The sequence below is a fragment of the Mesoplodon bidens genome, assembly GCF_964165515.1.
Source record: "Mesoplodon bidens genome assembly, chromosome: 4".
NCBI lineage: Eukaryota > Metazoa > Chordata > Mammalia > Artiodactyla > Ziphiidae > Mesoplodon > Mesoplodon bidens.
The window spans coordinates 17,164,067-17,187,267 of NC_138160.1; the positions used below are offsets into that span (position 1 = coordinate 17,164,067).

The following is a 23,201-nucleotide window of genomic DNA, read 5'->3' on the forward strand; positions in this document are numbered from 1 at the left end:
ATTAGGTGCACAACAACTACTGAGCCCATGTGCTTCAACTACTGAAGACTGCGTGCCTAGAGCCAGTACTCCACAACAAGAGAAGCCACCAAAATGAGAAGCCCATGCACTGCAATGAAGAGTAGCCTCGTCTCGCCACAACTAGAGAAAGCCCGTGTGCAGCAACAAAGACCCAATGCAGCCTAAAATAAATATAAAATAAATTAATTAATTAAATTTAAAAAAAAAGAATTAGGTGCACAGGTGTGGTCCCCTTGGCGCAGAGGAGCATGGACTGTCAGAATCCAGGCATTTTGCTCATGGAAAGCAACACACTTGGTAGGTTTACTACTTGTTTAATATCAGTGTAAGTTTTTAGACTCAATTTGCTGCATCTGGTAGACTTTATAATGATTAAGAGAAAGACTCTCAATGAAATTTGTGGGGATATTTTTGGCCACCTCTACCCCATCAGATATTATTATCAAGCTGTGCATCCAATATGACAGGCATCTCTTTTTCCATTTTTATCAGGTCCCCTGGCAAGTTAGATGTCATTTTTCTTAGCACTCACCTACCTACTGCAAATGTACAGGCTGTTTATGTGAACACATGGTTTCATGTTTATGATTATCTCATGTATATTTAACTACCCCAAGAGAAGGATAATCATTTTGGAGGACTTGTTTTTCAGGCAGATGGATGGATAGGACCCATCTTGAATCACTAAGGAAAGAGGAGGATTATTTCAGGTTGGGACAGGAATTTAGAAGCAGATGAATTAATGTAGATGGAAATATTTTTAACAACCTCATTTATGAAGAAAACATGGCAGTGCTAAATTGCAAGTATAGAAAAACTGGGAAGAAATTACACTATTTATTCTTGGAGATTGCAGGATTTTGTATACAATATAAAGTATGTTAATTCTTTGTTTTGTATTAAAATTACAATAGTATATAGAGATTGGATTAGGATTATAATTCTTATTTTTCCTCTTACTGTAAACCCTGGTAAAACTTTCCAAATACTTACCATTCATACATTGTAAAGAGATATCCCAGTAATTTCCTAGCAATCTTTTGTTCCTGGGAAATTAGTTAGAACTCTGCCTGTGGGTTTCACCTTCCATAGTTACCAGCAGATTTTTTTTATTACCTAAAATAGTCTATCAAAAACAGTATACCAAGAACAGTGAGACCTATTCATCTAAAACCTGGTTTTGATGAAAAGGTGGAGGAAAAAACTTACAAGAAAATGTAATGTACTCAGGTTGTCAGAGTACCAAAGAAGGCAAAAACATGAAATGTCTGGCTATGAGTTTACATAACACAAAACATACACTTCTCCTGCCTTAAAACAAAACAAAACAAAAGTGGATACAGAGTAATTCCATAAACATGAGGCACAGTAGGAACTTGATAAGGGCGATTATAGAGCCAGAGGTTGTTTATGAGCATAATAAATAGCTTTTTTTCCAGCTATACTATATTAAAATTTCAACTGCCCATGCTTGTAGGTTTTTTGGGCTGGATTCTGACAATAATCATTTGGATTGAACAGATGATTAAAACAATCAAGCTGAAAAAAAGAACTGTGGAAAGAGTTCTTCCCTTTTGAGCTACTTGCAGACTCTTGGAAAGAATAGGCTCCAGTCTTTGATAATGTTCACCATTATTTGCTCCATATATCTGGCCTCACCAAGGTATTTGGTTGGGGGGGGGTGAGTGTTTACAATTTGAACATAGTTTATTTCATTTAACAAAGTTTCAGAACTATGCCAAGTTTCCTTTTCTTTTTTTAAAAACTGCAAATTTGGATTACGAGTTCAGTGTTTAAGACAAGAAGTAGATGATCCTAAGGCAAAGGTGTTCTCCTGGAGTTTACTAACATAATATTAATGTTTAGAGAGAAATATTCCTGGAACACCATCAGATTCTTTATTCATTTTTATAGAATTTGTTTTGGGTTTAATTCCCTGGACAAGTCTCACTTGTGGTCCAAGTTCTGAGAGTCAGAAAACAAAGCTACCAACTCATTGATGCCCATAGTTAACAAATGCTATGATTATTGTTGTCAAATTTAGTAAATTAAAATTATTTTTTAATAATGTATGTGTCAGTTATCACATAAGATATAGTTATACTAGGAAACAATCATTTATTTGAAATGAGAAATTAACTAGTTAACTTCAATTTTAATTTTTTTAATGTGTTTATTCTGGTGTAATTTTAACTTCCCCAGGCAGTGGGGCTCCTCTTACTTTTCTTTAGTTACTGTTTAATGTCCTAATGCAGTTCACTGTCACTGAGTTGACTCCAATTTTCATCTTAAGTTTTAGTTTCTTAATTTTATCCTATTACTCCTAGTAATTACTTTCACATATTATTGCTCTTTCTAACTTTTAAAATCATAATTTTCCCTCTTTAATATGAACACATTTCATATTCCTGTAGATAAGTTATCATCTTTCTAGCCAGCTTTACATATTTGGAACATCTTAATTTTTTCTCATTAATCACTTCTACTATTCATTAAATCACACTAATATATTCCTCCTCTGGAACTATATAACCATCATAAATAGATGGATACTGAAAACAGCATTTAGCCAAGTTGATCTATGACTCAATTCTTCTTGGAGTTTAAGAAAGTCCTAAAATTATATTTTCCTAAATAATAAGAGAAGAGACTCCATAGGACCTCTCCTTGGTCCAGTTTCTATATTGCATCATCATCCTGGTTTTCCATTGCATGAATGGGAGGATAATAATAGGACAGATATCAACATTTTAATACATGAAAAAATGTCACTTCAATTATGCAAAAAGTGGCCAAATCCTGGAATAGTGACTGAAATTATTATTAATTATTGTTTTCTGAAAAATGGCATATCTTACATGATAGTAGTTTGCTAAAAACATAAGAAAAATTGCATGAGGTTAAATGTTTCATCAGCTAGGCTTTCTTATTATGCCATGATTCGTGGTCCTTGTGAAAGTCCTCTCCTGGATGGTGGACATTCTGCGAAGACTGGAACACTTGTATAAGCTATATTATAAATTTCTCTATGCAGAAGAGTGTCATGATCATTTAATGTGCATAATTCCAAGGTTATTGATACAAATAAATCTTACATATGAACTCACTCTCATTTGAAGACTGGAGAAATGAATGAAAATATTTTAAATATTTTAAAATATTTTAAATAACAAATACACATACATAATATATATGAAGTATATTTATATATTCTATATTATATTATTTATATATATTTACATATTAACACATATACATGTGTGTTATATGTGTGGATATTTCAATAGCCCCACACATATGAAAACTTACCAATAACCCATGGGTGTGGATAGCTTAACTCAACAGGCTATTTGAATGAGTACACTAAATTATATTGTAGGAATATGTGTTAAAAACTGTTAATTGATGTTCAAAATAGTTTCAGTGGATCTATCACCCATGGCCATGCCTATAGGTGAAGAGTCAGAACAAAAGTTTGCCCAAAGCCATCATCTATCAAAAGGTATTATAAATATAGTGATAGATTTCATTGAATTGAAAGTTGGACTTTCCTCTTCAGCTTCCAGCTGAGCAGGAGGACCACTTTCCAGATATTAGAATCTTATAAGAATAAAAGTAGAAGCTTGGCTGATTTTTTAAATAATAAAATCTCTAATGAATGTTTAGTTTCTGTAAATAGTTCATTAGCATTAGAAACCTATTTCTTCTTATATACAAAGTGTGCATATGTGTTTGCCTGTGTGTGCATTTATAATAAGTTGGGATGCCTTATTTTTTTATTGCACATTGTGGTTCACAATCCCCAAACTTTACAACCCAATAGCAAAGAAAATCCTGATTCTTATTCTGTCACTCAACACAAGTCAAAGAAATGATAAAGAAAATTTCAATAAATGCAATCCACTAAAAATTTTTAAATATGGCTATTTGGAATGGAACTAGTATGGCTATAACTGGAAACATTTCATATACTTTCTCTTAGGATTAATTTAAACTTAAAAAATATTTGTATAACTTTTTATGTTTACTCTCACCATCCATCTCTGATCCTTTGTTAAATAAAGTTGTATAAAGATATTTTACACACTACAGTATAAAAATTTTAAAAAAATAGAAGGTAGCCAGTTGCAAAAATGTTTAATAACTACTGTGGACAGAGATACACTTGTAGCACACACAGATACACATTCATGGAAATTATCAGTACATTCATAATGAATAATTAGAATAAGTTCTTTCTACTCTATTAGATCTAGCAGATTTAAGAGGGATATGGAATTGCTGTGTTTCCTACAGTGAAAAATTAGTGAAATGCCTACCTTGATACATAAAACAGAGAAGATAATTCAAAGAAAGTATTTGTGACTGAAACATCCCTGGAAATATTGTACTGCAAAGACAAAATTAAACTTGAACTTTGATAAAAATATTTTACAGAAGACAGAGGGGGAAGTAGATCACTCAGAGCCATGAGTGGCAGCATGTGCATGTGATGCCAAAGAGGAAGGGGGGTGGGGAGGGTTAAATTAGGAGGATGGAGTTAACATATACACACTACTACATATAACAGATAACCAACAAGGACCTACTTTATAGCAGAGGGAACTATACTCAATATTTTGTAATAACCTATAAGGGAAAAAAATCTGAAAAAGGAGATAGATAGATAGATATAGATATATAGGAATCACTGTGCTGTACACCTGAAACTAACACAACATTGTAAATCAACTATGCTTCAATAAGAGAATATTGACATCATTCAAAATATATACACAGGATGTGTAATTCTTTGTGTGATTACAGGTGATTTGGATAACATGAAATAAAGGAGGGCAGTAAAATAACCACATGGAGAGGTCTGAAAAGTGTAATTAAAGTTTGGTGCAAATAGAAAAAGAAAGGAAGACAAGAATTGTAGATATTGAGGTATTATTGTACTTTTTTATGGTAACTTTTGTTTTTATTTTTTATTTTTAAAAATTAATGTTTATTGAAGTATAGTTGCTTTACAATATTGTGTTAGTTTCTACTATACAGCATGAATCAGCTATACATATACATATATCCCCTCTTTTTTGGAGTTCCAAAAGATATTGAGGTATTATTGTACTTATTAGCCAGACACAGCCTAGAGTACTATTTTACCTTATTTTATCTCTTTGTAATTATCACTTCGTAAAACGTTAAATAAGAAAGCTGAAGATTAAAAGACTTGAGATAATTCATAGATCTCTTAAATGGCAAGACCAAAATTTATATTTCATCTGACAGTAAAGATTGTATTTTCCACCACCCTTCATTGACTTGAAAACCAAGTTTAAGATTTTTGGCTTAAAATATTAGGCATTGTATTTGCAGTTAAATACACTTGAAGAAGAAAAGTGATATTACAGACAGTATTTGCTGAGAGTCAGGAAAGCAAATAGGATTGGAGCCTTGAATTAAAAAGCAAAATGGAACAACTGCCTATTATAAAGAAAGAAATTGGCATATGGACCACAAGAAGAGAATCGGAGAGAGACTGCTATGAAGCCCATCCTTAGCTACAGGATTTATGTCAGAGGAAAGAGCACATCAAGTTGCATTCATCCATATCTTTTTTCCCCCTTTCCACCCAGTCAGGCTCCATTAAACAATAAATGAAAGTTATCAAAGGGTATTTACAATGTACCACACCATGGACTGGTGAAATCAACTTGGCGATTTTCTGATGAAGGCATGATATGGACAGGAATGTGCAGATGCTCTTGCAAGCTGATTTATAGAGCAGTGCTGATTTTGATCTTTGGGAAGATTAGCTGTTCTGCCTTGCTGGCTAAAGTGAGCTGCCTTAGAGATTAAATAAGGAACAGGCTTGAAAGGACTGTTTTTACTCTTCCCTGTCATCTGAATGAGTGCCTCTTAAAGGTTAAAATCCACAGAGTTATACAGTTTAGTTTTCAAATTGTAATTATTTATAACATAAAATATACAGCAATGGAATAACTCTAAAACTGATAATCCTAATCTGAAGGACTAAGAAAATAGATCAATGCAAATATTAATGCATTTTAGCGGAAGTGTAGAGTACATTAGAAAATAAATTCAGGAAAAAAAGAGAAAGATAATTTGGACTCATTATCAAGGTTATTTTCAGTACATAGTCGTTACCATTTATGCAATTGAAACACTTACCTTAAAAATACCTATTGAGTATGTGTATATGTGTATGCAATATAGAATAGAGAACGTTAACTACATATATGTGCACACATATGCACATATATAATTTTGCCTTCATTTCTCACAAACAGCATCAAATTAATTGAGGCCATGCAGGGTGGTAAGATCCCCATTGTCCTTAACCCCACAATATATGCTTGTATTTTGGATTATGTGTGTATTCACATCATCCACCTCTACCCTCACACCCCACACATATTTCAGCTAAATCGTTGCAAACTTTTCTGCAAACATTTATTTCTCCCTCCTGTTTGATTTTGTCAAAGAAGGAAGAATATTATCATAGGTTATTTCCTTCCACCTGTGATCGAGATCCTAAACAGGGCCATTTCTACCTCAGAGCATCTTTTAAATTCAATTACCCTCTCTTTAGTATCCTCAGTTTCTTGTCTCTATTGACCTTTTATCCATCTGCTATAAACACACTTTCAGTCTCCCAACTTACAATTAACATCTCCATTTTATGATGTTCTCATTTATTCGCTTTTTAAAGTTTCTCCCTGGCTTTACTACAAAGCTTATCAAAGGGGATAGTGTTGTTTTTTTCTTCTTTTTTCTTTTAATTTTTTCTCCCATTTCTTTGCCTCCAATTTTCTCTCCACCATACTAAATTTCTTCTTCTCTTCATTGTAGCAAATAATAATAATATATATATATATATATATATATATATATATATATATATTTTTTTTTCATTCAAGTATGTAAAATGGGTAACTTTTCAGACTCTGAAGAGACAGGTGCCTGAGTTCAATTTTCTGTCAATCAGTTTCTACATGGATACAGTTATTTATCTCTGTGATTCAGTTTGTTTTATTAGTGAGAATAATAATATTCCCTATATATCATAATGTTCCATTTAGATTGAAAGGAATGATAATAGGTGTACCAGCTCAATAAATATTTGGGAAAAGTTCTTAAAACTCATCCTGACACAGAGGAAACACTTAACAAATGTTATCTGCTGTTACTATCTATTGTGATGATAATGATGATGCGGATGCGGATGGAGAGCTGAAAACTGCTCGTGACAGTCACCCTGCTCCCTTTTGCCAAATCGAATGAATCTTTGTAATCCTAAATTTTGTTTCAGTTCTAGAATCCTTCACATTTTTAATGACTATCTTCCTCCTGTTCAGCATCCCTTGGGAATTTTCAATGTTAAAATTCACTTCTGTTTTTTGATATTTTCTTCAAAGACTCTATTTCTTTCCTGCTTTCTGCTTGTTTCTTAAATACTGGTGTTCCCTAGGGTTCAAGACTCATCTTTCAGAAAGAGTTATTCATCTGCTTACTTGGATTTACCTGAGTGAAGAAGCCATCCAAGGAATGAAAAGCAGACAATCCTCACTTCATTTTTTAATCCATAGTATATCCATTAAATACTCTAATGTTTTTTGAATGCCTGCTCAATGTCAGAAAACATGCTAGACATTGGGAATTCAGTGATGAGTTAAAAAATAGTCTTGTCCTTGTGTAGTTTATATTAACAATTAATTAGAAATACAGACATCAAATGAGACCTTATCACTTCCTGCTTAGATAGCTTCAATGGCTCTCCATTGGGTAAAATTTAACAGGGCCCTGTGTGTTCACCTATACACTAACTCCCTCACTCTCTGCTCCAGGATCAATGAAGTTTTTTAGGTCCTTACTCTATCATGTTCTATTCTATTCAGGTTCTTGTTGTGTTTTCTTTCCTCTTCCTGTAATGCTCTTTACCTAACTACCTCCTAAGTTTCTTTCAGTTCTCTGTTCAATCACTGCTGACTATCAGACAGCATCAAACACCTTAGATTTTGTTTTCCCAACAGCACTGTATAACTCTCCTTCATAGAACAGTTTTATTACCTATCTAAGAATGCATGTGATACTTGATTGGTATCTCTCCACTTCCATAGATTGGAAGCTCTATGCAAGAAGACAGTGACTTTGGTTCTGCTCAGGCTCTCATGACTCTAGTAGAGCACAGGTACTGGCACATAAGAGACACTCAAAGCTCACATATTTGTTAAATAAAGACATGGAAGTTGACTATTTTTATTAACACATTTTTGATCCAAGTTTGACAATCTCAGAAAAATGAAAATGAGATATTTTAGGTGAAGAATCAATATTTTATATAGACCAGTTATGACTACTTCTTAAGTATTTACACGCTTTAAGCTCTACTTTGCAGGCTCCTTTTGTAACATACAAAAGGCATATTAATCCTCAATTTTAAATCAATATAAAATTGTGATTATTAGAAGAATAAATAGATGTTACACAGTGTGAAAAGTGTATACAAAACACACAAATAGATGACTAGATATATAGCTAGATGATAGATGAAAGATAGCTAGATTCAAATAGATAAATAGATGATTGATAGATTGAAAGATAGATTGATTGGTTCACTTCGATATTACAGTAGCACATCAGAATAAAATTTCTCATCCTGTGCTCTGAACATATTACACAGTAGAATCATCTGGAGTACTTGTTAAAAAGGCAAATTCTTTATCCCCACTCCATCCTTTCTGAATCAAAATATGGAGGGAAGGGCCTAGGGACCTAAATGTTACTAGATTTACAAGCTGAAGTTGTTAAACATTTAAAGACTGAGACATACTGCATTAGGAATTACATTTAAATCCTTCTTTGCTAATTGCCTGTGTTCCACTTCATTTTTACAAGGACATGAGCATTATTGTCTCTTAAAAGCAAAAAGCAATAGATTTAGTCCAATGACAAATTCTTAGGAATAAAAAAGAATGGGGAAGAAGGTTAATGGCTTCACTAAAAGATCCATGACCATCAAGCAAACTCGTCTAAATATTGTTAGCCAACATGATGAAGTTTTTTACATTAGTTAGAAGGTCTCTTAATGATACTCTGATTAGTACAGCATAGAATAATGACATTAATAGAACAGGCATTCATGATAAATCTGTTATCTGAAAACAAAGATGGGGTGACACATTCATAGTGTATTGTATATCCAATCTTCCCACCCTACTAAAATACATTTCTTAAGAGAGGATTTAGACAGTTAGACATAGTCATAATTAAAATGTAATTACATATTAAAGAGGAAATATTTGATCATTTTAATGACATGACAATATACATTATTCATACCTCTGCCAAATTTCCATTCATGGAGAAATGAGTGAATTGCTTAAATCACTAACAGTATATATATATATATATATATATATATATATATATATATATATATATATATATATATATATATATATATATATATATATATATTACCTTCTTTAAGGAAAGGATCCCTTCTCTGGTCTCTTTGTCAGTGGAGATGGAGAATATACCAACACCGTCACCATTAAGGATGGAGTATGTCATATCCGCATTTGAACCAGTGTCCGCATCATTTGCCTTGATTTTCCCAACAGCTGAACCAACTTGAGCTGACTCAGGAACATACAGCTGATAGTGCTCTGAAAAATATTTCATATTAAACTTATTTAATGATAATAATGTTCATAAAATAATAATCATAAGAAAAAGACATTAAAATATTTAGACCATACATCTATTTATGCTTATATCTCTTCCACAAATGTTCACATTTCCCTATAGACACTTATGAATTAGACATTAAGCATAATGGACATGTTGTTACCAATTGTTTTATTGTCAAGTTAGAATCATATCTATTACGGCAAGTTATTTATTTTAGCAAATCTCAAATAGCTATATAAATAACATAAATCTTTAATTAAAATGTAATTTTATAAAGATTTTCAACCATGATTAAATTAATGGTGATTTAACATTATACATAAATACAATTAGACCACATGGATAAGTGAATATAAAACATCATAAAAATAATTTCTCTGAGGCAATAATTGTTTAGTTGTGGTATGATAATAAGTTTTTTTAGGTTAGTGCATCTGGTAAATGTATGGAGTATTCTAATTTGCTTCTAAAGGTACAATTGTATGTTTTAAAGTGCTATATGTTGCTACTGAACATCGACGTGTGTGTGTGTGTGTGTGTGTGTGTGTGTCTGAGTTTATTCATTATTCAACAGAGATATTTCCCAGTTCTCCTCTATAAATATATTTACACTACTTGACTTCAAATGTTATTTTTTAGTTCAACAGACCTCACCAACATAACATTTCATGGGTAGAGCACCTTCTTCTGTGAAACACATGATCCCCTGAGCTGAATCACGTGCTTTTATTAGGATCTGTCATATTGTTAAAGGCTCTATCCCTCCTGACAAAGCTAATTGACCTGAGAAGAGCATGAGACCCGCGTTTTTACAGGACTGCACCTTTCCCTTCACAGTTGAAGGGTAAAAGGATAGGCAGCTGATTCACAATGATTAACAAAAAGAGTATGTTCCTGAAATATTCAAACTGGAACTAGGAAAGAACGTCAGTCCCTCTTTGATGGCAAGGCTGTGAAACATTGAAAGGGGCTTCTGATAATGGCCATATTTCCAAAATTCATGTTGAAATAACTAATCTAAGGGCCATAATAATTTTCAGAATCCTTAAAAATATTATGATGTTCCTAGGCAGTTACATACAAAATAGAACACTGTTCTGATGAAAAAATATATAGAAATGTTGCAAAATAAATTAGAACATATCACCTATAACTTTTTGAGGTATCTAGGAAGTCAAGTTCCTGGTTTCTAAAGTCTATAAATTCCAGCTAAACTATAACTTCCCATAATTCAGTAAGCCTCACAAAGGACTTTCAACTAGCTAAAACTAGGATGATGACACTTGTAAAATAAACAACAACAACAACAAAAAAAGTCAGCACACAGAGATAAATAAGTAAATCACAGAACTATTATGATAGCAGTATTACAAAGCACATTGTTTCCACAAAGAAAGTTGCAAAAATCTGTACCAGTATGTCATAAAGATTCATGGCCCAGAAAACATTTTGGTAGAGTCCTACAAGAGGAAGCATATCCCTGGAAGAAGAAAATCAAGTGCAAAGGAAGAATTGATACTTGTTGATACAGCAAGTATTACAAGTATAGTAACTTTTCCCCATGCCCCATTGGACAAAATGGAGTATATTAAGATTAGTACTTTAACATTTTATACACTTTCCATAAGTTTGAGAATTTATGAATTATAAACTGTGAAACAACTTTTAGTATGCAGTCTCCAAGTGGCCCCTGATGTTTCCTACTTTTTGATATTCATGCCCTTAAGTAATTCTTTTTCCTCAAATGTTGGCTAGGTATAGTGACTCAATTCTAATAAATTGAACATAGCAAAATTAATGAGGTGTCACTTTCAAGATTAGGTTATGAAAGGACCATGGCTTCTATCATGGGTACACTTTCTCACTTTCCCTTAGATTGTTCCCCTGGGGAAATCCAGCTACCAGGTTGTATTGAAGCCCTACCTAGTGGACCATATGACAAGTGACTGAAAACTGCCAATAATCATGTTAGTAAGCTGGAAGCAAAAACTATCCCTGCCTCCCCCTAGGCAAGCCTTTGAATAAGACCATAACCTCTGCTGCTGGCTACACTAGGATCTCATGAACCTGAACACGAGGCACCCAGCTAAGTCAAACCTAGATTCCTGATCTCCAGAAATAGTGAGATAATAAATATTCATTGTTTTAAGCTGCTAAATTGGATTGATTTGCAATACAGCAATAGATAATCCATATACAACTGCACTGTAGTTGTCAGTGATTTGCAAAATACAAAGGACCATTTTAGTTCTTGTCATCCTGTGTCACTTTGCATAATGTTTGGGGAAATTTAAACCAAAGTCATGACAAAACAAAAATCCAAACAAACAAACAAAAATCATGATAAACTTTATTCTTGGAATAATGTATTTAAATGTCTTTTAATCTCCACATCTTATTTTATAAAGGAATAAATTATTGTTGTTACGGCCAATGCTCAAGATAAACCACTTGTCATATTCAAATTTTCAGCTCATCCTCCTAGAGGATACCATACCATCCAGTAATCACGCTCCTTGGTTTTTACCCAAAGGAGATGAAAATTTCTTTTGACATAAAAACCTACACAAGACTATTTATAGCAGCTTTATTTATCACAGCCCAAACTCGGAAGCCACCACGATGGTCTTCAGTTGGTGAATAGATAAATAAACTGTGGCACATCTACACAAGGAAATATTATTTTTAAAAAGAAATGAGCTACCAAGGCATGTAAAGACATGGAGAAACAATAAGTGCACATTACTAAATGAAAGAGGCCAATCTGAAAAGGCTACATACTCTATGATTCCAATTATATGACATTCTGGAAAAGCAAAACTATGGAGTCAATAAAAATATCAGTGGTTTCCAGGGCTGGGGTGGGGAGAGATGAATAGGCAGAACAAAGAGGATGTTCAAGACAGTGAAAACATCCTGTGTGACACTATAATGGTGGTCATTCTACATTATACATTTGTCCAAACCCATAAAATATGTAATATCAAGAGTAAACCCTAAGTTAAACTATGGACTTTAGGTGATTATTATGTGTCAATATAAGTTCATCCTTGGTTAAAAAACAAAAGTACAATTTTGGTGATTGATGTTGACAATGGGGAATGCTATTTAAGTGCAGGGGCAGAAGATACATGGGGAACATCTGCATCTCCCTCCCAATTTTGTTGTAAATCAAAAAATCCTCTTAAAAAAAGCCTTATAAAAGAGGATTATATTTTAGAAATAATAATTAGACATGAAATTAAAGATGGTATTATACAACTCAAAAAGATAATTCTAAGTATAGTGGATATCCTAAAAAGTGTATAATGCCCATCTGATTCAAACTATTAAAATGTATAATACCAAAGTATTCAAAATGAAATGTCTACTAATCACTACAAAATAGATGATAGATAATATTTATTTATAAATCAATAGAGGTTTAGAATATTTCTGCAGAATGTCCAAGGACTGAATGAATAGCCAGATACTTAAAATTACTCTATATTACAGGAGAATAACTTCAGTGAGTCTCTTTTTTTTGATAGCTTTATTGAGGTACACTTGATATACAAAGAATAGTATGTATTTAATGTGTACAATTTCATGAGTTTAGACAAATGCAAACACTGGCAATATCATCACCAAAATCAAGGTGATAAATACATCAATGCTTTCCAAAGTTTCCTTGCATGTTTTTGTTTTATTTTGTTTTTTGTGGTAAAAATATTTAACATGAGATCAACCTTATTAACATATTTGGCTGTGCACAACACTGCATTGTTAACTATAGTCACTATGTGGTACAACAGGGCTCTAGAATTTAATCTTCTAGCATAACTGAACCTTTACAACAACTCCCCATTTCCTCTATTCTTTTTGCTCTTTACAACCACTATTGAATTATATGCTTCTGCAAGTTTGACTGTTTTGGAAACCTCATATAAGTGGAATCATACAGTACTTGTCCTTCTGTGACTGACTTGTTTGACTTAGCATAATGTTTTCCAGGTTCATACATGTCACATATAGTAGAATTCTATTCTTTTTCAGCATTGAATAATATTCCATTATTATTGAATATATACCAAAACAAACTAGGTATAGAAGGAAGATACCTCAAAATAATGAAAGCATATATGATAAGCTCAGAGCTAATATCACTCAATGTTAAAAAATAAAAAAGTTTTCTTCAATGATCCAGAAGAAGACAAGGAGCCCATTCTCACCTACTTCTATTCAACATTGTACTGGAAGTTCTAGCCAAATAAATAAGGAAGAAAAAGTAAAAGGAATACAGTGAGAAAGGAAGAAGTAGAATTATCTCTGTTTGCACATGACATGATCTTATAGGTAGAAAATCCTAGAGACTCCATAAGACAAAAACAAAACCAAATAAACAAATAAAAACCCTGTTAGAATGAAGAAACAGATTCAGTAAAATTGGCAGTTCTCAACATCAACACACAAAAATCTGTTGTGTTCCTATACACTAATGATGAACAATCCATAAAGGAAATTCAGAAAAAAATCATATTCACAATAGCATTGAAAAGAATAAAATACTTAGGAATAAACTTAAGCAAGGAGATAAAATCACTGTGTACTGAAAACTACAAAACATTGATAAAACAAAATAAATTAAAGGAGACATGAAAAATGGAAAGACATCCTCTACTCAAGGATTATAAGACTTAGTATTGTCAAAGTGCCCATACTACCCAAAGAAATCTACAAATTTAATGCTATGCTAGTCTAATCACAATTCCAATGGCACTTTTTCACAGAAATAGAAAAATATTATCTTAAAATTTTTATGAAACTACAAAATACCCAACATATATAAAACAATCATGAGAAAAAAGAACAAAACTGAAGGTTTTATACTTCCTGATTTCAAAATATATTACAAAGCTACAGTAATTAATCAGTATGGTGCTGGCATAAATATAGACATATAGACCAATAAAACAAGACAGAGAATTCAGAATTAAACCCATGCATATAAGGTCAATTGATCTTTCATAAGGGTGCCAAGAGTAAAAATATGAGCAACTGAGTTTCTTCACCAAATAGTATTGGAAAAGTAGATACATACATGCAAAAAATGAAATTGGATACCTATGTTACTATACACAAAAATCAACTTAAAATGAATTAACAACTTAGATGTAAAACGTGAAAATGTAAAATTCCTATAAGAAAACATGGGAAAAAGCCTTCTTGACACTGGTCTTGGCAATAATTTTTTGAATATGACACAAAGCATAGACAATAAAAGCAAGAGTAGATTAGTGGGACTACATCAAACTAAAAAAAATCTTCTTCACAGCAAAGGAGACAATCAACAGAATTAAAAGGCAACATATAGGATGCATGAAAATATTTGCAAACCATATATCTGATAGGGGTTAATTTCCAAAATACATAAGTAACTCCTACAAGTCAATAGCAAAACAAAACAAAGACCATGAATAACCCAATTTTTAAAATGAGCAAAGTATTTGAGCAGACGTATCTCCAGAGAAGACACACCAATAGCCAACAGGTATATGAAACGATGCTCAACATCATTAATTATCAGTGAAAAGCAAATTATCACTATAGTGAGAGACCACCTCATACCTGTTAGGCTGGCTATTGTCGAAGAACAAAAGATAAAATGTGTTGGCAAGGTTGTGGAGAAATTGGAATCCTTGTACACTGTTGGTAGGAATGTAAAATTGTGTAGCAACTATGTAAAACAGTATGGAGGTCCCTCAGAAGATTAAAAATGGAACTACAATATGATCCAGAAATCCCACTTCAGGGTATATATCCCAAAGAATTGAAATTATGATCTCAAAGAGATGTCTGTATTCTCATGTTCATAACAGCATTATTTACAATGGCAAAGATATGGAAACAACCTGAGTGTCCATTGATAGGCAAATGAATAAAAATAATGAATAAAGAGTCTGTCTAATAAGATAAAAAATTTCAGCAACTTGGAAAATAAAACTACTGAGCGTGTATGAATGTGTGTGTATATGATATTCTAGTGAGATAATTATAGGATTACTAAAAGAGGAAATTAGAAAAAAACAGAGATATTATGATAAATGGAGATGAACTCAATGAGCATTGGATGTCTCTGACAATAAAGATCACTAAATATATAAAAAGAGTTACTAGGAATTAAATAATTTCAAGGAAACCAAAGGCTCTGGGACCCAGGTTTTTTTAGAGTAGAAAGCGTATTCTAAAGAGCCCAGTGTGCATTTAATGCTCAAATATTTTATTAGTATTTGTGTTTAACATAAATATTCACATGTACCTTTGAAACTTTAATCCTAAATTTAATACCTTTATGTTCTATCACATTTTTAGGATAATATGATTAACTATGGGAGGAAATATATAAAATTATCCTAAAATAACAAAAGATATCAGACGAAACTTACTCTAAACACTAATTCTAACAAAACAAAAAACAAAAAAACATGCAACTATCAATCCTGAAGACATATAACATGTAGAATCACCTTTAAGAATTCTGACAACTGAGATTCAATAGTCCATAAATAACTAGGTATTATCACCTTTGGATAATAATTATAATACACAAACTTTTGTTTACCTGTTATTTAATGAAACCTGGCATTCCCTATATGAGTAAAAAACACTTGGGAGAAACTTTAAAATATATGGTTCAAAATGTATTTAGAAATCTTTGACTAATAGTCTAAAGTTCTGCCTTGCTATTCATGATATAATTCAATCACATAGGAAGAGTCAGTTTATTATTTAGAAAACAATGTACTCTTATCTAAATAAGATTAACAAAGGTCATAACTCATAGAATCTTAGTATACATGGTAAATGATCTTGTGCCTTTCCATGTTATTTTTACTTAGTAATTTCTCTGGGGAAAAATAAAAAGACACTATCTTGGATAATTTTAGAGTACAGTCTAATCAGCATTTCTATAGTTGCCAAAAAATCCTTAGAGTACTCTGACTGAGCTCAAAAACAGGTTATATATTGTAGAAGTGTTATCCAATTTTCAAAAGGAGAAAGGAGGACTTAAAAAAAAAACACACATTGAGGGTTTTTTTTCACATTGAGATTTTTATTTCACACAGACACATATAAGCACACACACATAAACACATGGTATATATACACACAACATATTATTTGAGTGTGTGTTTCATCATTTATGTATTAGATTTTATGTATCACCAGTATCACCATTTATGTATAAGCTTGAGAGAGAGAGAGAGAGAGAGAGAGATCATGTATTCGTTTCCCAGAAATAAATTTTATAATTATGTCCATAAGGACAAACACAAATTTAAAACAAGAGACTTAATTCTTAATTCTCCATGTTAAAATTAAGGGGAGAGATTTTTATTTTTTTCCCAGTTTCATTTTCTTGAGCGTTTACTAGAGAAAACTTGTCATGCATATAACTATATATGTGAAATATATAAATTTCATAAATAGAACATATTTATTTATTTTAAAATCTCATAATGGCATAGATATAATCATAGATCTAGTTGATATAACAAAGGAATTGATTTAAAAAAATATCTTTTATAAAATAGGTTATGGATTAAAAAAATAAAAACCCAAATCATTTGACATGTTTTTAAAGATACAGAAATTTATGTTTCACATTATTTAGTAAGTAAACAGTCATTATATTTCTTAACCCGTATCTCTGCTTTTGTAAAAAAAACAATCATATTTAATAATTATGCTGCCCCAGTACACTCATAGTAAATAATTTGGTTGTCATATACACAGGCTACAACAGAACAGCCTTGGTTATTGTTATGACAGTCATCAACTGTGGAAGGGTATTCTAGCAGAATTGTGTAGCAGTAAAGAATCACTGAAAAAAAATCCTTCATGGCAAAGCAAAGTTTTTGTTTGGTTGATGGTTGAAGTAGGTAATGACTTGTAAAATGGCAATACAAAAACACCCTCAAGGACTTCCCTGGTGGCACAGTGTTTAAGAATCCGCCTGCCAATGCGGGGGACACAGGTTTGATCCCTTGTCGAGGAAGATCCCAAATGCTGCAGAGCAACTAAGCCTGTGAGCCACAACTACTGAGCACATGTGCCACAATTACTGAAGCCTGTGCACCTAGAGCCTGCAACAAGAGAAGCCACTGAAATAAGCCCGCACACTGTAACACAGAGTAGCCCCCGCTCACTGCATCTAGAGAAAGCCTGTATGCAGCAACGAAGACCCAATCAGCCATAAATAAATAAATAAATAAATAAATTAAAAAATTAAAAAAAAAACTTCCCCCAAACCAACTACAGTGTCCACATTTGAACCAGTATATATTGTGAGGAGATGGGATATATTTTGGTGGAGGAGAAAACTACAATAACCCAGCTGACTTAACGCTGTTAGGAAAGCTTTTTTCCTGCATCCATAATTTTGAGATTATTTTTGTCTTTATAATAAACAAATATCACCAGGATGTGTTTAGCTCTGGTAGTATTTTTATATTAAAATATGTTGAGATGCTTTAATCTGAGTTCTGAGTCTCTTTTTTCCTAGTCATGAAAGTTTTCTTTCAAAACGTTTATTTTTTTGTGGTTTTTGTTTTTGAAGGGATATTTTTGCATTCATAATTTTTCTGTCTTCCCCTACATATAAAATACTATTGGGCTTATTGTATAAAGATTTTTCTCTTTTCCCTCATTTTTATATCGCTGTTTTTATATTATTATTGGTTCTTTCGAGTTTTACTGCTTTCAAGACTGATCTTAATTAAGCATATTCAGTTTTCTAGAACTCCTAATTTATTTCCTACATCTCCTTTTACACATCATCAGGGTGCCTGTTTTTTTTTTTTTTTCTTTTTCTTAACTATTTGAACAACAATGTATCTATATCAGAAACTTCCAAGACTTCTTTACCTATTATACTGAAACTATTTTTGTTTCAATTATATTAAAAATGATAATTAGTTTTCTAAAAAGAAAATTTGTTGCCTATAGTTGGCTTATCCTCAGATCTCTGAATATCTGTAAGATTATCTTCCATTTGATTGCAGTAATGCTCCTAACTTTTCTGGTATTGTAATACAAAAGGTTTTTTAAAAACTTCTTATCTCATTAATGATATGTAATTATTATTATGACTGTTATGTTTTTTTAATTTGTCTTTTCCCTGTTTATATATTTTGCTTAAAGAAATTTAATGTTTATGTAGTAATATTGATTGATCATTTTATGTTTAATGTCCTTGTTTTTTTTTAATCTTCCCTCTTCTAGTGCCATAGAATAATCTCATTTTATTTTAAAGCATAAATAGCCTATGACTTTAATCAATTTGGTAAACCTTTATGATGTCAATTTATCTACTTTTTACAATGATGACCTGTGGTGCCAGTGCCTTTCATTTCCTAATGTATTTTAATCTGTAACTCCAATTTGGACCTATACCAAGTTCTGCAGTATATATTACACTGCTTCCTAAGGGCTCCACAAAGTCCACTAGACCTATTTTCCAAACCAAATGGATGTTGATATCTGTTTCATCAGCCTCTCACCCATTATTTTCCCTTAAGATTTCTTGATTATTTATGAATATGCACTCTTCCACATGAAGTTTTGGATCAGTCAAGATTATTGACTCATTCAGTAAATGTTACTTACGTGTGCCAGCATAATTTCAGGTACTAAGTATAGAATAAACAAAACAGACAAAAATCCTCATCCTTATGGAGTGTACATTCTTATGAGAAAGAAAATGGGCAAGATATATGACAAAACTATACAGTATATTATGCTGTGATAATGCTAAATATGACAGATATAGCATGTTTATTAATCAGCTGTTTCTGTGTTGATTAATCACCAAAATATCTCAGTAGCTTACAACAACAAATATTTAATTCTATCTTGCATTATATGAGAACTATGACTAAGCTACAACTACTAAGTTAGGCTCAATTCCAAGTGAATTTTCATTTCAGAGTATGAGCTGAAAAGGCAGTCATTGGGAAGGCAAGATCAGGAACACAGAATGAAACCACTTAAAGGCATTTAAAGTGGCTCATAACATGTCTTCTCATATTCTGTTAGCAAAACAAAGTCATTGGCAAAGCACAGTTAAAGTAGCAGGGACATATATACCACCTACAGGAAAGCATGATAAGGGAGGGAAAGAAATGTGAACAAATAATACAATCCATTCACTCTCCACTCTCTAGACTCAAATAACTATGTGCCCCTTAGAGGTAAAATCCACTTACCTACTCCCTGACACCCCCAAATCTCTTTAAAACATGGCACCAGTCTTGATTTCAAGACCTTTTGATATAATCATATACAATGTGGCTTTTCTTGTTCCAGAGACCACTGAATTAGGACACATTATTTGCCCACCAAAAATTCAATATATAACTGGGGATGAATAAGGACAAAATTGTTGAAATAAACACCCTGTTTAAAAGGGAAAATATGTCAGTGGCTCATAGCAATTCAGAAATTATTGTGTGCAATCATTATGTGTTTCTGTCCCTAAGGCTCTAAGGCTAATTTATTTGTTGAACCCTTTACATTTGCACTTTTAGCCCTAAAAGTCATGAAATTTCTAATTTCTTCCTCTTCCCTTTCATGCCTATTAGAAAATACACGATTTTTTTTTCTGAGCTGACCTCTTTCTTGTAGTATCTTATCAAATACAGCTAATAAAAATCAACTCATATTATAGACATTCTCTCTTAATATCTCTTCTCCTAAAGCCATAGCTTCATTAGGTACATTTTCTGCCTTCCAACTTATCCTAGGAAAATATTTATCAAAGCAAAACACAGTCACCTTCTAGCATCCTATAAGCATTACTTCATACTTTGTTCTTCTTCAAACACAAATCCACATAATTTATTGTTGTTGGTGTCTTGGTCAAATTAACTGGTGAATCCTAAATTCAATGTGAAAATATCTTCTAATCACTGGAAAGCATGACAGAGACAGGGAGAGAATAATTAAATTTACCAGGGAAGGTAAGAGAGACACCAAGTATTTGAGGATGAGAAGTCAGTAAAATACTATTCCAAACAGAATTCTCTGAGGAAGACAAATGAGAATGAATGTTGTATAAAGATTGCAGCCTCTGAGACAAACATTTTAAGTAGTTTTCCAATGAGGTTCTCTGAACAATGAATTCATTCTTTTTGTTTTAATGTATCTTTATATCATCTTCACTTTTAATGCAATTTAGCATGTTAAAGATTACTAGAGTAACAGTTTTTCCCCCTTCTCATCAATTTTGAAGACAGGTCTCTATTGTCATCTGTACTCTGCTTTTGTTGATGATAAGTTCATAGTGAGTTAAATGGTTTTCTCTTTGGTTTTGGAATTCTAAACTTCACCATAACACATCTAGGTGATAGTATTTTTCCACTCTGTTTGGATCTTCTAATAATTGTTTATCTAAGGTTTCATGTCGGTATTTATTCTTGAAAACTCTTAGTTTACTTTTTTGTTTTTGTGTTTTGAACACTGCATCACCATTTTCTTTGTTGGCTTCATATGAAAGTCCTATGATTGTACATTGAAGCTTATTTTCTTTGATACATATTTCTCTCTCTCTCTCGTTCTCACTCTCTCTCTAATCTTCAGCTTCTCAGATGCATTCTGGTTAATTTTCTTCAAACATATCTTCCAGTTTACTTATTCTATATTCAGCTGTGTCTAATCTATTCCCCCAATGTCAGTGTCTATGTTGCATCTTCTGTTGATTGATAAGTACAGTTTTTCCATTTTTCATTTCAGAGCAAGCCCTGGTTTCATACCAGACACTTAACTCTAGTATCATCTCTAATAAGTTCCTGTAATTATATACTTCCTCCTTTCTCCAGGGCTAGCAAGCTAAGATGCTAGCTTCCAATGCATACATCCTGCCTTATACTCTCTCTGGGCTCTCACAACATCGGCTTGCAAATTTCCCACTTGAAGTGCAGATTCACTCACACTACTACACCCACATGAAAACATAAATTAAAATTTATTGAGGGAAAACATAATTACATCAGTAGCAGAATGCACATAATTCCCTAAACTCTTATTTGTCCAGAGTATGACATTTAGGCTTCACAGAACTCTACAACAGAGCTCCCATAGAAAGGAACTCCCACTCCTATAATGTTCTCTATATTTTCAAAGTCAGGAGACAGAGAGCACTACAGCACCTAGGCAAATATGTAAGAGGGGAAGCTCCCTAGCTGAAGAGGTGGCCATATTGGAAAGAAGGAGCCTCTGACTTCTATAGTTGGTGCCAGCTTATAGAGACTAGACTTGTCATATCAAACAAGTCTTCAACTTGTTTTTCTTCATTCCTCTACATTTAAGCTCCTTTTTAATATTAGCTACCCAATTGTTGTCAAAATGTTGATTATGTATACACTTACATTTCTTTTTTTTGTAAATATCATGAAGGTTGGTTCACTCTTGGCAACTATATTTTCCATGGAAAAAAATTAGAAAGTGTGTAGACAGAATTTTTTTCTATGAATGAAACGTCTGTTACACCAAATGTCTACTACAGAGTCTATAGCATTTTTGATGCTTTAAACTATTTTAAGATAGAATTTCTCCTTATCTGGGGAAGTTAAATATACTGGAACATTTATGATTTAAATGGCTGGATGTGGGGCTTAGACTTGTTGAGCCATGAGGTGGTGTAATGTGTATTATTGAATTTTAGGTATCAAATGGTTTATAGTACATTAGTAGTGTCTTTTTTTTTTCTTAGTTTGAATATATGTGAATAATTTCTAAGTGATATTCTACCTCATTAGCAAGTTTTAAATATACCTCTAAATAGCGCTAATGTTACCTATTTTGGTGTTAAGAGTACATAATTTTATGTGACAGAGATACAGATATTATTTCATAATTTTTTTCTGAATATTCCATAATTTCATATGCCATATGTGATCCTTTTCAAATAATTTCTTAGACACCATCATAAAATGTTAATGATTAACTGAAGTACATTTAAGAAAGGAAGACTTCATGGGAATAATAAAAGAAAATTTGGTTCATTGAAGCTTGTCCCTTTTAATATACTTTTTTTTCCCAGGATAGTCTTGATTCTAATTGATTTTTAAAAGACCTCGTACCTTTGCTTCAGTAGCTTTACCAGGTGAGCAAATAAATCATTTCCTAAGATTAACCCCATGCCCTAGCCTATAAGAACTGTAATCAACAGATCATTACATTTATTCTGACTAGTTAATATTTTTATTACATGAAAAATATTTACTTGGGAAAGTGACCACCTTTACACAAGATACATATCTATTTATAGATGATTCTGGGAGCAAGTTGATTGACACATAAGTGGTTAAGATACTGTACTATGATTTATACAGGATGTCTGACATCATAAGGTTAACCAGAGAGTTTCAAAATCTCTACATTAAATTGTTTTATGCAGATAGAGTATACATTGGAAATGCTACATTCAAATTAAAAAA

The 23,201-nt window shown here is 32.3% G+C and overlaps 1 protein-coding gene across 1 annotated transcript in view; it reads right to left on the reverse strand.

Moving 5' to 3' along the window:
• CDH18 (cadherin 18) overlaps nt 1-23,201 on the reverse strand; it is a gene marked incomplete at both ends in the record, with an annotated part of 320,575 nt that overhangs the window by 81,473 nt on the left and 215,901 nt on the right. Inside the window, one exon of the mRNA XM_081233726.1 lies at nt 9,511-9,698. Coding sequence (XP_081089852.1) covers nt 9,511-9,698 — 188 coding nt within the window. The remainder of the gene's footprint in view (nt 1-9,510; nt 9,699-23,201) is intronic.